Below are 17,070 nucleotides of genomic sequence, written 5' to 3' on the forward strand. Positions count from 1 at the left end.
TTGCTGGAAGAAACAAAACTACCGTTAGAACAGTTAAGCTGGCGCGAGGTTGTACAATGAGAATTAACTGTTGTACGTCTTTCTATTTTTCTATTTTTCTATTTTTTTGAGGAAGAAAAACAAGTTACAACTAAGCCATAGGAAAAACAGACACTATCCATAATATAGGATTTGGATAAAAATAACTTCTCTAATTGAAGACAACTAATAACAACAAATAAAAGGTGATATCAAAGAGGTAGGATATTGAAAAATACTTCAAAAATAAAGAGAAATACAACTTCAAATTACATATATATTATTTTGATTATAATGAAATCATGTTTTTATCATTAAAAATAAGTGAAAAATATGTATTTGATATATTCAACATGGTTTTCATAATGAAAAGGATTATGAGAATGGTAAGCTCAAGCCTCTTAATTAAATAGCTCATGCATGAATTGATATTTTCTAGAGGAAAGATATATCCTTTTGATTACAATGAGATCATATTTTTGCTATTAAAATAAGTAAAAATATGCATTTGTTTCTCCATTAATAAAGAAGATTCTTACTCCTAACTGATATATTCAACATGTTTTCATAATGAAAAGGATTATGAGAATGGTTAGCTCAAGCCTCTTAATTAAATAGCTCATGCATGAATAGCTAATGCATGAATTGCTATTTTCTCGAGGAAAGAGGATCTCTGTACCTAAAAAATGACGTCTCCATGTATCAAATCAATCGAATCTTACCAAATAATATAAAAAAGTTACTTTATATTTCTATAGATGACAACTTCCAATTAGATTGTGACACATGAAACATGAAAAAATGGGAGAGATGATCCTCATTCTTTCCCAAGACCCTCCCATACTAGAGTGAATGAGAAAGGAGGAATTTGTGATTTTTTAATTATTTAATTCAAACATAATTATAAATCTTTAAAATATTGTTTGTGTTATATGTCAGTATTGTTACTCAGTACTAGATATGTCCACAATTAGAGAGAATCGAAATGAACTCCTCATGCTTATGTAAGTTATGTGATTAGATTCCAAACTTAACCTCTATAGATTTTTTTATAGATAGACTTGAATTTAACCATATATCAATGGTTAACTAAAGTTAAACTAGATCAGATATATGTATGTTGATGCTAATGATGGCCTAAGAAAAAACGTTTAATATACCAAAAAATTAAATAAAAAAAACATAATGTTTGGTGTCATCTTCAACACAAAAGCTTGGTAGAGGAATTGAAGTAGGTCAGAAAATAAATTCCACGCATCTAGTTTGGTAACTTGTACCGTTGCTCAACTTCTTCGTTGATCCTCAACTACGATTTGTTTGAATTCAACATATATTCGGAGATGTGGAAATTCATGTTATTTCACATTCCATTTGCTTAACTGTTATGCCGGAAATTGAATTAGATAAGATTGGTATCGGAAATTGAATTTGCCTTTTGTATTTTCAGAAATAAACTATTGTTATATTTGTTTCTGTTGGTGCTGAATAATAAGAGTAATCAAGAAAATCATTTTATATGGTTGCTTATAATAGTCTGTGAGTTGAATTTGGAAAGAAATAAAAGAAAAATATAAGGTTTAAGAGTCGAGGAATAAACTTGTAAAATGACTCAAGTCTTTCATTTCATTTATTTTCTTTTCAAAACTCAACCCTTAAACATATGATGAGTTTCATACTATGTTGGATAGAGGATGAAATTTTAAATTGCAGCTAGCCTCTTTTTGTTGGCTTGCTACCTTTTGTGCTTGAGTTGCATATAAAATTAAATTCTGGAGTGACTTAGAATCCCTAGTGTGGGTAGCTTCTTGCATATCCACAATCTCATATATACTTAATATATTAATGCATTGTTAATGACTTCGATGTGCATATGATTATTGGTTCTGAACAGTATGACAATTTCTCACAATCTTGATGCAAAACATGCACATTTACCTTCAAAGGGTTTCTGTTTATGTATTTAAATCAAACAATATTTTTATTCATCGTAGAAATATATGTGTACCCACTATAGAAAATTAAAGCGTGTTAAGAATATCAGAGTTTACACACTGAATATATGAGTGCTTATGGGCAACCCTTCAATTTATAAGTTCTAGGCGTATTTTGTCATGGTTATCATCACTTCTTACACAATATTTCACAAATTATACCACATGGACATTCATTTAACATATAGTTAATAACTCTCGAACTTGAGATAAAAAATTATGATTCACAATGGACCAGTTGCACCGTATCAGGCATGACCCATAACTTATATGAAAGAAAGGCCGAATATTCCTTTTTCATTTCGTATTTAGTCAACGTGGAATGACTCCTAACTCTCTTTTGTGGATAGTAGTATCATTTTTTCCCTAACTCTATTTTTGTCTTAATATTATTATTTGCCCATAAAAAATATGTGGAATAACTCCATTTTTTGGGAAGACTTTAAAAAGTTATGGACTTTATACAAATTAAATTAAGTTAGTTCTTTAACTATTGGATTATCCTATATATCATTATTGTTTTATCATCCTATATTGTGCTTTTAAATTATTTGTAATTATGTTTGAGGTTATTGAAATGTTATTTGCCATTTGTTATCTTATGTCATAATAAAACCTTAGTTGTTTTGTTGAGTTTTAAATATTTTTGTCTATATTTTAAAATTTATTTGTTACATTTTGTTGTATGAAAACATTCATTATCAATTGTTTAATTAAATACTTGTGTGATATATCATTTTTTAAACTTGAAGTATAAAAATATTAAATATAATTACTAATTTTTTTAAATTGAATAAGTTTTACTTGTTCAACTAGTAATTTACTAATCCAATCATTGAGTTGATGATGGTTCAAATTTAATAATTAAGTTATCCAAAGTGTATCAGACAATCGTGTGACATTTATACAATTTCATACGATCAATGTAAAAATAATAGAGTAAATACTCATTTTAGTCCCTCATATTTTTCGACTTTATCAGTTTAGTCCTTCAAAAAATAAAATACTTAAAATGGTCCCAAATTTTTTAAATAGGATCAAATTAGTCTTTACAAAGTATTATAAAATATGCTAAAAAGACTAATTGGACCTACATTTTTAAATTTTTGGAGACAATTTTAGGTTTTTTTTTTTTAAATGACTAATCTAGTAAGATCGAAAAATATGAGGAACTAAAATGAGCATTCCTCAAAATATTAAATGTAAGGATCTTGTGTCACTCTCTGACCACTACTTCAAATTGATGTTTTTACCTTTTAATTTGTTATTCTAAGTGTGATTTTATATACGTTCTATTGGGTATTGGGTGATGTATTATATGTATCTCCAATGAAGGGCCAATAATCTAGAAGTCAGATGGACCAAACTTTTATTGGGCCATTATAAGACCATTTGCCGAATAGATCTCATCAAACCTATCAATGTATCTAACTGCTATGCTTATTCAACAGACAATTTCTGTAACCTATACCCAAATTGTACATCTGTCCTAATTTCACGGGATCTTCCAACAACAACAAAATAAAGGAAACTTCTCTATAATTTTAAAGTTCATGCATGTACCTGCTGCAACTTAACAATTCCAATTTAAGCAAAAACAAACATTTTTGCACCTTATTTATACAAGATCATAACAATATCCTTCATTCTCTGTACCTAAACCAAAAAACCACTAGATATTTTAGCATGCAACAATTATAGCAAAATGCAAAAAAGCAATGTTTTTCAACCATCTTAATACAGAATCTGTTATTTCCCCCCCTAACACCAAAACATCAGAGTCTTACAACTTTAACACGCATATTAAAATAGTAAAAAACCTAAGTGTGTAATGTAAATATGTAATATAACAAATCATTCAACACTCAATCTCCACCGTCAATCTCAAACCCTAACTTTAACACACATATAACTCAAACACTCGTACTTATCACTCCCAAACATCACCACACTCGCAGTCTCCAACTGTTTCTGTTTCTCTCCTAATATGGACCAAAACATCGTCAATGCTTCACGTCCCTTTTCTTATTTATTTTGAACCTTGATCCTCATTCTGATTGCGACCCACGATTTTAATCTCCATACCCACTAATAAAAACACAGCTTTTTTCACTTAAACCTTTGATTTGAAGCTCATCTCGTGTAATTGATCCCACTAATAATTCAAAGAACTTTTTTGTACTTTTGATTAAGAACTGTTGATAGTTTATATATTTTCAGTTGGTTCTCTCCTCAAAGTTTCAATCTTTGTATAAATTAAACTATCTGTTCTGTGTTTTTCACTAAGTGGAGTTTTTTTTTTGTATCTAATGGTGAGTGATAGTTACCGGAACATGATGCTGAAGAACCCTGAATATGGCGAGGAATTGGGGGTTCTGATTGAGAGGGAGAGAGAACTGAACAGGTTGAGAAGTGGGTCGGCGCCACCCACCGTGGAAGGGTCATTAATGGCGGTTGGAGGGTTGTTTGATTCACCTGTTGCGGCGGGGATGGGGTTGGGAGGAGGAAGGGGATATCTGGGGAATGAGGAAGAAGTTCGGGCTGATCCGGGATATGCGAATTATTACTATACAAATGGTGCGAATTTGAACCCGCGGCTGCCGCCACCACTGGTGTCGAAGGAGGACTGGCGTTTCTCTCAGCAGCGGTTGAGAGGTTCAAAGGTCGGTGGGATTGGGGATAGGAGGAGAATGAGTGGAGATGAAGAGAGGTCACTGTTCTCTGTGCAGCCTGAGAGGAAGAGTGCAGTGGAGTGGGGCGGGAATGGCGACGGTTTGATCGGGTTGCCGCCGACATTGGGACTTGGGAATAGGCATAGAAGCTTTGCTGGTGTATTTCAGGTGACAGTTATGGCCAATTCTTTAACTTGCTGTATCCTATTTCTCTGTCTGTGTTTTAATTTGTTTCAGAGATTCATTTTCTTGTTGTATCTAAATGGAGCTCGTTGTGTCTCTGTTGGTGTTTTAATCTGTTTCGTGTTTAAATATTTGTAATTGTGTTCTTTCTCATAATTAATTCTGATCAAGGGAGCCTGACAGTTATGGATACTTCAGATACTTATAACTGCATTGACTTAGATACTAACACAGATGAGAATATTTCAATAATTAGATAGATTATAGTACTTTATTGTGTACCAATGGTCCATTACTAGCTTTTAAAACATCTATTATTTACTAGTTCAAGATTTGTGTTTTCATATTTATTTTATAATTATTTTTATGTATTACTACCTCAGTGTTGTGTCCCATAAATTTTAGTCTATCATTTTTATGTGTCTGTCTTGCATCTTGTCTGTATCCGTATCGTGTTTGTGTGTTTTAGATACTGGTTCTGTGTCTGATGTCAGACTTGGAAGTACATGAGTGACTTTGTCTTGATAAGATGGGAAGCAATTAATCACTTGCTCATCTCGTCTTTGCTGCTTTAGTAGACTTTATATTCAGTGTCATAGTCATTTGTCTCCTATGATTTGTTAAATTTGCCATATTCATGTGTCTGTTGTGCACCTTGTTTGTATCCCTTGTCATGTCCGTTCTGAGACCACTGTTAGGTAGAAGCATGTGAGTGATTTGGTCCTCATACTATGGAAAACAATCAATAATTCATTCATCCACCTTGCATTAATTTCATGCGAGGATTCTTCCTGAAAGCTGAGACATAGGTTGAGAGCAGCAACATTTATAGATAATAGATTGATTAATCATGGATGGCCATTCCTTTTATTTTCTGATTTTTGAGTAGTATCTGTCTCCGGTGGTGCTGTTGATTTGTCTATGCACATGTTTGATTGGGCTTTAAAATCCCTTTTCCTTTGTAGTATTTTCAAACTTATTTATGACTAACTACTTTCCATGTTTCTAATTGGTGCTAATTCAATGATTTTTTGTATAATAATCGATTGAAAAAATTTGCTGATAAATTTTCAGGATGATTTCACATTAGCTTCAATGAGTTTCAAATTTCTTCTTCACTAGTCCTCCTTTTTTTTACTAAGTTACATCGTTTCTCCTATTTTCTTTGCAAAGCAGGATGAGATAAATAATGCAGCATCTGCCTCTAAGCAAAGTCATCGCCTGCCTAGCCGGAATGCATTTGATGACATAGCGGAAGAATCAGAAACCCATTATGCTTTTCTGGAACAAGAATTGGATGCATTGAAGTCTAGTGGAAACCAGCAGGGCATATCTGGTGCCAAAAATCTTGTTGGTTCGGCTTCTCAATCATATGCTTCTGCTTTAGGAGCGTCCCTGTCAAGGAGCACCACCCCGGACCCTCAACTTCTACCCAGAGCTGCTAGTCCTTGCCTTCCACCCATTGGGGATGGGAGGTCTAGCTCTGCAGATAAAAGAACTCCCAATGGTCAAAATTCATTTAACACCATCTCATCATCTGGTTTAAATGACCCTGCAGATTTGGTATCTGCCATGGGTGACATGAATCTGTCCACAGCTGATAAAGTAGGTGACGAGAGACGTCCCCAGTCACCAAGGCATAGTGAAGTGGATTATAATCATGATGTTAACAAGCACTCATACCTGAACACACTTGACTCTTTGTCTTTTCAGAGTCATTCTGCTAGCCAATCCCATTTGAAAGTGAGTGAAAGCGGTTTTGGATTGGATCTGAATAACTCTTCAATGTATGCAAACGAACAGTTAGAACCTAGTAAAGTTGGTGGAATTTCTGTTAACTCACACTTTAAAGGACCCTCTACACCAACTCTTACTAACAGAGGCAACTCTCCTGCTCACTATCAGAACTTTGATCATATGAGTGACTCATACCCTAACTATGGCTTGAGTGGGTATGCTGTTAATCCTTCATCACCATCCATGATGGCAAGCCAGATTGGGAATGGCAACATACCTCCTTTCTTTGAAAATGCTGCTGCTGCACTCGGGGTGAATGCGTTGGACTCTAGAGCCTTGGGAAGAGGTGCACCATTAGGATCTTTGTTGGCTGCATCAGAGTTACAGAATGCAAGCAAGCTGGGGAATCATGCTGCAGTTAGAACTAATCAGCTGCCCTTGATGGACCCTATGTATCTTCAATATCTTAGACCCGAGGAACTTGCTGTTGCACAAATTGCAGCACTGACTGGATCAGCTATAAATGGAGGATACACAAATAATTCATTTACAGATTTATCCGGCTTCCAAAATGGTTTCTTAGAGTCTTCAATTGCTTCTAAAATTCCACACACTGGTGGTGTTCCATACCTTGGCAAGTCAGCCAGCTTGAATCATAATTCTTATCGAAACCCATCATATGGTCTGGGCATGGCATATCCAGGAAGCCCAGTTGCTGGTTCCCGTTTCCCAAACTCCCTCTATGGACTAGGTAGTCCTATGAGTCAAACTGAGCGAAATATGCATTTATCTGGGATGAGGAATGTGGCTGGGGGTTTCATGGGAGCTTGGAACTCAGACGCTGTTAGTAGCTTGGATGAGAATTTTGCATCCTCCTTGCTGGATGAGTTCAAAAATAATAAAGCCAAATGTTTTGAACTTTCAGAAATTGCTGGTCATGTTGTTGAGTTCAGGTGCCTATATATGGGTCATAATATTTCTTGCTTCTTGACTTTGAACATTTAGCTAATTCGTGTTTTAATACTCTTCTTAAACAGTGCTGACCAATATGGAAGTCGTTTTATTCAACAGAAACTTGAGACAGCCTCGATGGATGAGAAAAACATGGTTTTCCATGAAATCATGCCACATGCCCTTTCTCTAATGACTGACGTCTTTGGTAATTATGTGATTCAGAAGGTATTTTTTTCTTTTGTTCGTATTTTCAAGCACGTTGCAAATTTCTCATTAAAAGCAAATGGCTGTCACATCTGTTCTATACTTGCCTAACTTATTGTGATTCATGTTTAGTTTTTTGAGCACGGGACTGAAGCACAAATAAGAGAATTTGCTGACCAGCTTACAGGTCATGTGCTGACCCTAAGTCTTCAAATGTATGGTTGTCGAGTTATCCAGAAGGTCTGCTCATCGATTTATCCGCCTTATGATTATTAACATAATTATTTGACCTGCTTGTTTTATATTTTACAATCTTCTATAGTTCTAGTAGACTATGCATTGTCATTTATAATGTCAAAGTTTGCTGCGACTTTTATATATTATGGTCTATGTGGGAGGCCATGAACATGTGACCCTAACATTCCACTTACCTTTGCTGGAGTTGCCTTTGTACTTCTCTCTTGAGAATGGACTTTTGAAGGATTGTCGAGACATCCTGTTGAAATAATCAACATTAGCGTCCTTTTATCTTATTTGGTGTAAATTGTCAGGTATTCTCTTTTGAATCATTTCACATTTCACCTATTGGGATGGAGGTGGGGTGTTTGAGAGCAACCCTAGTCTTTTACTTTTTACCTTTACGTTTTGCCGATGTCAGAAATGCTATAGTGCCTAACAATTTTTTGCGTATAATTGTTCATAATGTTTTTGAGAATGACATTTTCACTTATTATTATGCTATGAGCATGTGAATGATAACTGCTCCTATGATTTATTTGGGTTGATGGTAAAACTAATTGTTTTTCATCTTGTTTTTCCCTTTTAAACTATCTAGGCTATAGAAGTTGTTACTCTGGATCAGCAGACTAAAATGGTTGCAGAGCTGGATGGTCATATTATGCGTTGCGTACGTGATCAAAATGGGAACCATGTCATCCAGAAATGTATTGAATGTGTGCCTGAAGATGTGATCCATTTTATTGTTTCAACATTTTATGACCAAGTTGTGACATTATCAACTCATCCGTATGGTTGCCGTGTTATACAGGTCAGAAATGCAGCTTTTCTTTATTTGTTTAAACACATGTTGGCTGGATTGGTTGCTTGAAAGATAGGCATTATAATTCTAAAGTAGTTAAACTTTAATGAGCAGAGAGTGTTGGAGTACTGCCGTGATCCCAAAACACAGCAGATTATGATGGATGAGATATTGCAGTCTGTTCGCATGTTAGCACAAGATCAATATGGGAATTATGTTGTACAGGTTTGTTGTACTACCTTTTTATTTATTTATTATCTCATTTGAGGGTGAACCTTGGCACAACGGTAAGGTTGATTGCCTTGTGACCTGGAGGTGATTGGTTCAAATCCTCGAAACAACGAGTAAGACTGCTTACATCTACCCTTTCCAGACCCCACTAGGTTGGAGTCTTGTGCATTGGATTTTTTTTTGCTCGTCATCTCATATGTTGAAACTTGTAATTTTATGCTGAACAATTTTGGCCAACTGGTATTTTAAATCAATAGAGTGAGCAAACCATTTAATCAATTATGAAGTCCCTTTAGGTAATAACCTTGTTTGTATGCTAAGTCGAGGAAGGCTGACAATGAAATTCTTGAAGTCTGGTCGCTCAAATTTAATATTTTTGGAATTTTAACGGGCATAATATCAAATAAAACGGTCATGGATACCAAATGCACTCATGTGTTGATTTTATTTAAAGTTTAACCACTGGTACCTCCTATGTTTAACTATGATTTTGGCTCATTAGGATATTTGTATCCTTCTCTGGAGTTGATTCATAACCTGCTTCCAACTATGAAATTGTCGGATGATTTTTTATTGTGTCTTTAGCTTTAGCTCATTTGCTTTTAATCTTTGATTTTTGTTTAATAATTTCAGCATGTGCTGGAGCATGGCAAGCCAGATGAACGTACGGCTATAATAAAGGAATTAACTGGCCAAATAGTGCAGATGAGCCAGCAGAAGTTTGCCTCAAACGTTATAGAAAAGTGTCTAACTTTTGGAACACCTACAGAGCGTCAGGCCCTTGTGGACGAGATGCTTGGTTCTACTGATGAAAATGAGCCTCTTCAGGTTTGTCCATTATCCCTTTGTTTTATTGCATTAACCTCCTTTGGTTCTATCTGTTAAATAAAATGTTCCCTTTATTATGGTTTGTGCATGATCTATGAGGCCCTATATTTTTGCATGATATGAGCTCATACAGATTTTTTTTGTTTAAATTTGGTACTGTCCTTGTTTAATTGTTACTCGATATTTTGACATTTTATCATTATTTGTATTTCTGGTTTTCTTATATTTTGCTTGTATTTTTGTTGGTTTTAGGTTCTAATGAAGGATCAATTTGCAAACTACGTTGTACAGAAAGTGCTGGAAACCTGTGATGACCAGCAACTTGAGCTAATCCTTAATCGAATAAAGGTTCACCTGAATGCCTTGAAGAAGTATACCTATGGGAAGCACATTGTTGCACGTGTTGAGAAATTGGTTGCTGCTGGAGGTACTTTCACTCTCATAAATTTTGTTTTCTAACATAGCTCATATATTTACTTTTCTTTTTTGACAATTGTCTCAAAATAGGTATGTCTTGTATTCATATAAATCATATGTGCTTATTTATTCTCATGTTCGATTGTCCATCAAAAACTGTCGAACGTTCTTTTTTTATGTGGATCCTTTGAAATTCATCCATGGGCTTGGCTCATTTAACATTATTTATAAAACTTGCATGTGTGCATATACCAACTTTTGTTGGAAGAAAAAAGTTCCTTTTTCCATCAACCAATGGGATTCTATAATTTGCTTGCATCAACTTTTTATTCAATCTACTACCATCACGAAGTAGGATGATTTAGAAGTAGGATGATTTACTAGTCTGATAAATGCTTTGCATTGATGAATCATTCTCATTACTGTCTTACAAGATGAATAATGATTTTCACTTTTAGTTCTTTTGCTGAAGAATTTCTCAGTTGCACTTTCTGTCCAAGTTTCATGAATAGACTTCACAAAGTTTTATGATATTGAAGTGGAAACTATTGACATTTTATGTATTACTCAAGTATTTCATAATTGCTCTATCATCTTAATATAACTAACAAATTTTGCATTTGATGTTTATGCAGAGAGGAGGATTAGTATTCTGACACTAAATCCTGCACAAGTGGTATAGGAAATGAAGGTTTATATACAGCCAGCTAACTGAAGAGAGGATAATACAAGCTCCTACTATTTTCTCTTTTCATATCTGGCATTACTACTAGTGACCCTGTCTGTAATATTGAAAGTAATAAATTATTAGTTGTACTTGAAAACTGTACATTTTGTTAGTGTGTGAGGATATAATATGTAGAATCAGTTTTTAGCTGAAGCTGATAATGCTGAGTCTCAGGTGGTAAATCAATGCCTGATTCTTATGCAGCAGAGATATATTATTATGAGCTAGTTTTAAAGTTGTAAAGATGGGGTTACTAATTGTACAAATTTTACTAGGTTTATGAGAGTACTTGTATTCGGGATCCACACATGTTTTTTTATGGATGAGGTTTTACTTTTTAATCTATCTAAATATCTTTTTTTATGTTATTGTCTTATGTTGAGTTACACTTCACCCCTCATAATATGTAAATTTTTATAAAAAGATACCTTTAAAAAATGTTACACACTCATTTAGTTCTTCATTTTAAGTTTTCTGAATCTGTCTCTGCTAAGATATAAGCATAGTATTAATTTTCATGTATAACACTTGTTAGCAAGCTTTAGTCACCCTGTAAGATTTTATTTTCAAAAACAATATCTTTTTCTATAAAATAATTAGTATGTAGTAATTGTCTAATGTAAATGCGTAAAACTAAATGTTTTACTTTTTACTTAAAGTTAATCTTTAGTTTTTGCCTTTCTGCTACATGATGCTATTATTTTATGCTAAGCTCTATCAAATTTATTTTTTTGATACCAAGGTAAGTAATATTAGGGAGATTTGAGGAGTGACTGAGAGCATCAGAATATATTATACTTAATGACAAAGTATAGCAGTTATTAAAAAAAATGTCATTATGAATATATAGTGAAACAATCTTCTTAATATGTTTATCACAAAGCAAATGGCAAATTGAATTTGTCAATCCTAAATATATTATTGCTACTTCAAACTCAAACTAAAAGCTTCCCAAACTTGCTCTAATTTGTTTTTGTCATAAATGTGAGGTTTTGGGAGCTTCCATTGAATTTCCCTGTGGTAAGAATTGGGAAGAGAGAAGTAATTTAAGTTTGATTGACAATGAAACTAGGAGAGTAGTATTTAAGCTTGTTTGTTCCTGCACCATTCAAAGCTTCTGATTAAGGTACTTGAGAAGCCTGTGAAACAAGAAACACCTTGTTAATGAACAAGCTACAACAAAATATGCTATTTAATTTCCAAAAATATCATCAATAGGAAATGATGCATACAGAAAAAGTATGTGACTAAAGGAAAACTCAACCATTATTTTACGTTACAAGTTCAACCACTTATCTTAGTCTTGTGAGGTAACTCCAAAGCAATTTTCTGTGTAAGTATGTAGAAAAATGTAATTTTTCATTTCAAATATATTTGAGTAGGATACAATACCATGTCTCATGTGAGTATGATTACGAGCAGAAAACAAAACACAAATTTGATTAAGCTAAAAGCAATACCTATGTTCTTCATCAATAATATTATTGCTGCTTGCTGTGGACTTATATTTGGGAATTGGAACACTTCCAGATTCTATACGCCTAAGGTCCTCCAAAAGGATTTCATAGTGTTTCTTCACTTCCTCAGCTGATTTATCACCAACTACTTTGGCTATATTTTTCCATCGATCTGGGGTATCTTTGTCATACAAAGCTAGTGCTTTTTCAAATTGCTTGTTTTGCATGGATGTCCAAGAGGAAGAACTTTCTTTGTTATTATTGAGGGAGTTTGAAGCCATAAATTATCTCAGCTGGTTAAGGTGCTTAATTATATAAGGAGTGATTGATCAACTAGTGGTTTAGGTGGCAAAAGTTCTGTATCCGTGCAATTTGGGAGAGCTAAGGAGAATAAGAGTAAGCTGAAAACAATGGAAGGAAAAAATGAAGAGTTATTGTTTCCTCAATAAATAGAGGTTGGTTTGGTTAATTAAAGGAGTGGTCTTGTATAATGGTCATGGTGGATCCTATCTAGATTTGACAAGCTTCTTATCCATGTGAGGTAAATGCTCCTTCATGTAGGGCAGAAAAAGGGGACACACATACACATATATATGTAAAGGTCACTGAAAGGCTGAAAGACAAACACACAATAAAACAAAGGAAATGGTAGAGTATTCTATTTATGGGCCAACCACTCGGTAGATCCTTTTATTTATTGGCAAATAGCTGCCTCTAAACTCGGGTTATTGATTCTAGTGGAGTACCAAAACATTTTTAACTCATTGAAGCAAAGAGTTCGCTTTCACTTATCTATTGGAAGCTAGCTTGGAAATACTATGTAAAAGAAATGAGGGTAAGAAGAACTTTATATCATACAACTCTTTAGCAGGCATCTTTGGGGTAGTAGTACAAGGAGTAACATACTCTCTTTTGAATACACATAGTAACAGAATTCTTAACTTCACTAATTGAGGGACATATATACCCTAAAATAAAATTGATGGCTCTCTTTTCTTAGCTGCCATTGATTTTCTTTCTGTAAAAAAACTAGGTGCTTTTGGTTGTTTGAGAAGTTGCCAAGAGAAGCTGGAAGGGAAATGATCAATGCCAACTTATGAAGTTTTCATATCTTTGAAATTGATTTTTCGAATCTTCCTTCCGAACAACATTGTAAACATTTGTTAGATGGCTATCTTTTATTCTTTGTATATGTTGTGACGTGACAATATAGCTAACTGTTTAAGTGGAATAAGCATCTTTCTAGCAGTGAATCATGAACATAAAATAATGGACTCTATAACTATTTCCTACCATAGAAAAATGTCCTTTGCTAAGCTCAATTCGATGACCTTGGTTCCTATGTTTATTTACTTAACCATTATTTTATTATGGGCTCTAGCTTATAATCAGAAGCCTTTTGGTTTTGTTACTTTTTGAGGAATAAATAATGCATGGCTATCTTATTATATGTCGATCACAATTTGACAAGAAAGCTACCCAACAGAGAACAGTGAATACAACACAGACAAAGGGAGGCAATGTGACCAGGACTAGACACTAGACATACCCTACTAGATTGTTTTATGGAATAATCACTTTCTTATTTATTAATATGTTAATTGTTTTGAATCATAAGCTTATTATTCAAAAAACCTATCACACTTTTGAAGAGGCTAATGCATGCAAATGAAAAAACCTATCATAATTTGTTGGGTGCAGTGGTCCAGTTGCCTCGTAGGGTATAGGAAGGGAAACTGTAAAAAAGACTTTTTCACATATTCATTAACTTCTCAAACATAAGTGCGATTTGGTTTTTATCTTAAGTATGCAGAATGCATTTTTCATAGGCAGAATGGCTTTGATAATTGTTAACTAAACGTAACAAATTGAATATATGTTGTTCACGATATCCTAAATTGTAAAATTAACCACATTTCATGATTTTGATAGCAGAAAAATATTTTGGGAGAAATGTGTGTGTGCATATATATAATTGGTCAATCAAGATTCCCTAATTTTTATGTAAAGTCTGTAGAAATTAATGGTTTTTATGCTCTTCTTATCAGAGATTATCGGTGAAGAGTAGTAGTAGATGATAGAATGGGTAATAATAAGAGCTACTGAGAATGCTTAATGGGGAATTGTAGTCATTTGTATGATTGCATCACTAGCAGGAAACTATGATCTAAAATGCATTTACTAAACTAAAAAAGATTTTGGGTATGGCCTACTTAGAGGTCCTTAAAGTTTAGAAAGTGTCAAAAGAGAGATTGCATATTTGTCCCAACCCAAGTTAGGTATATGCTGGGTATGGAACCATACCAGGATATACTTAATGATAAGAAAACCAAGTTTGTGGCTATGCAACTTGGAAAAGTTATAGATAAGGGCATAAGAAAAATACATGCCATAACAGGTAATACAGTTTGACTCATTTCAATTTTATTTTTTTTAAATTGAATAATATCTTTTGTTATTTAAATCTTGGTCTTATGTAATTTTCTAAGCATTTGGCATAACCGAAGATATTATGATTAGGTTTATCTATCACTTTTTTTTAAGCAACTGTGCTCTAGCACAAGAAAAAATAGAAAAGGGAACCAAAAGAGAGTTACACAAAGAAATTACATGTTCCTAATCTATAATTAGGAAGATCAAATAAGTTCCTATTATAGTCATTCATAATGAAATTAGGGATTGAATTCCAAGTTGCGCTATTCCTAGACTTTGCACCAAAAGAGGCCAATTTGTCAGCACAAGAGTTGCCCTCTCTATAAATGTGAGTGATTTCCCAATTTAACAATTCCAGAATCTTAGTACACATGTGCCACTTGTTGTGTAGTTGCCATGGGGGATTAGAATCTCCTCTGAAAATTTTCACAACCAAAACAGAGTCAACTTCCAGCCAAATGTTCAACCACCCTTTCTTGTAGGCCAAGGTAATAGCTTTAATAGCCGAATAAAGCTCAGCATAGAGGGCAGACTGGATATTAAGATAGGAGCCAAATCCTAGAAGGAACATCCCTTTGTGATCTCTAAATATGCCTCCTCCACCGCATGACTAGGACAACCGAAAGCCACACCATCCGTGTTCACCTTGATCCAACCAACCGAGGGGGCCAACCAGAGAACTTCAGTAATCTTAAGAGCAGAGTTGTAGTGGATACTGACTTTGAAATGCTTTAAAATAATCAGATGTTTGAGAGAAGGATTTGCAAACATTGTAGAGTAATTGCCTGAAATAGTTGTGTCCCTGATTATCCTAGCAATTGCTTGGTTGAGAGAAACCACTCTGTCCTCGAATCTTATTTGATTCCTGCAAAACCAAATAGTAGAAATTGTGCTGACAAAAAGGATTAGCAGAAGTTGTTGAAGTTGCTTGCTGAAATTGTTGTTGCATGAGATGATCAACTCTTTGATAGAATTGAAGTTGATTTTTATTGCGAAAATTGACATAAGCCAATTCCAAATAGTAATAGCAAAATTACAGTTGAGGAAGATATGATTTGTGTCTTCTATGTCCTTTTTACACAAATTGCATCTAGATGCCAAAACACAACCTCTCCTTTGCAAGTTGACATCAGAATGCATTTTACCATGAATGATCCTCCAAGTGATAAAAGAGCTTGAAGGAGGGATCACCTTAGACCAAACTAGGTTGCACCAGATGAGAGGATTTGAAGAATTAGAGACAAAATCATAAGCAGCCTTTAAAGAGAGCAATCCATCCTCAGAATGCTACTACACTAGCTTATCAACACCATTAGATCTAGTTGTGTTTGCTATGCTAAGAGCAACATAAGGGAAGAGAGTATTAATAGACAGGAATTATCCACTTAGAGTTGACAATGAAATCAGACACAAAAGCTAGAAGAGAGCTCTGTATATGTGCAGGAACTCTCATAGTATCAGCAATAGGTTCCCCTAGCCAGTTTTCCTTCCAGAAGTTAACATTCTCACCATTACCAATCAACCATATAGATTGAGGACATATTATAATATAAAGAAACAAAAATTCATTCTGAAGTTACTTAGATTATAAAAGAAGCTTATAATCTAAAAATAAGCATTACCAAACATGCACTGTTCATATTTTTTGTGTGGGTTTTTAAAGAATCGAATAAAAGAATACATGAGATTGATAAAAGAAAGACCATTTCGCTCAACAAACTAAAGAGATTAGAAAGCATCCTGCGTCATCTTAATCTATTCTTCCTTTCAAACACTGTCTTTAATCCATATACGATGTGACTCTAGAAAAGGTGGAGAACTAAGCGTTCTAATTGAGTGGAAATATAGGAATGCTAATGAGGTTTAGTCGTAAATGAACTGTCCTTCATTCAAATTCATGCATGGGGAGTCCTCTTTAGTAGCCTTTCTACACATCTATAAATTGAGTAGGGATTTTCTCGATTAATGATAGAGAAATATTATTTTTATACTTAGTTTTAAGGATAAAAATATCATTACAAGTAAAAATGGAAATATAATTATCCTTTCATTTTTTGTATCTCAAATCAAAAAATTCCCATGCATGCAAATAGTTAAGATGTGTAAGGAAAACATTGAAGATTTGGCCAGTGGTCCTTCCTCTTATGCTGGAGGATAATCCTTAAAGTTAAGATGTTGG

At 34.0% G+C, this 17,070-nt stretch overlaps 2 protein-coding genes across 3 annotated transcripts; one reads left to right on the forward strand and one right to left on the reverse strand.

Annotated features, from left to right (window-relative positions):
• On the forward strand, positions 3,893-11,317 carry LOC109356745 (pumilio homolog 1-like). Its single transcript, XM_019600250.1, has 9 exons — positions 3,893-4,849; positions 6,041-7,554; positions 7,639-7,780; positions 7,892-7,999; positions 8,595-8,807; positions 8,913-9,023; positions 9,663-9,857; positions 10,110-10,284; positions 10,910-11,317. The coding sequence occupies exons 1-9, from the start codon at positions 4,319-4,321 to the stop codon at positions 10,954-10,956; spliced, it is 3,036 nt and encodes a 1,011-aa protein (XP_019455795.1). The 5' UTR covers positions 3,893-4,318; the 3' UTR covers positions 10,957-11,317.
• LOC109356747 (protein RADIALIS-like 4) lies at positions 11,820-12,860 on the reverse strand. Of its 2 annotated transcripts, XM_019600253.1 has the most exons (3): positions 12,777-12,860; positions 12,462-12,741; positions 11,820-12,140 (listed from the first exon to the last, which is right to left on the reverse strand). In XM_019600253.1, exons 2-3 carry the CDS (start codon positions 12,737-12,739, stop codon positions 12,110-12,112), a joined length of 309 nt encoding a protein of 102 aa, XP_019455798.1. In that variant the 5' UTR covers positions 12,740-12,741; positions 12,777-12,860; the 3' UTR covers positions 11,820-12,109. The 2 variants fall into 2 exon arrangements, with proteins under 2 accessions (XP_019455798.1, XP_019455799.1); XM_019600254.1 differs by having other exon boundaries at positions 12,462-12,831.

Source organism: Lupinus angustifolius, chromosome LG09, assembly GCF_001865875.1.
Source record: "Lupinus angustifolius cultivar Tanjil chromosome LG09, LupAngTanjil_v1.0, whole genome shotgun sequence".
Classification (NCBI taxonomy): Eukaryota; Viridiplantae; Streptophyta; class Magnoliopsida; order Fabales; family Fabaceae; genus Lupinus; species Lupinus angustifolius.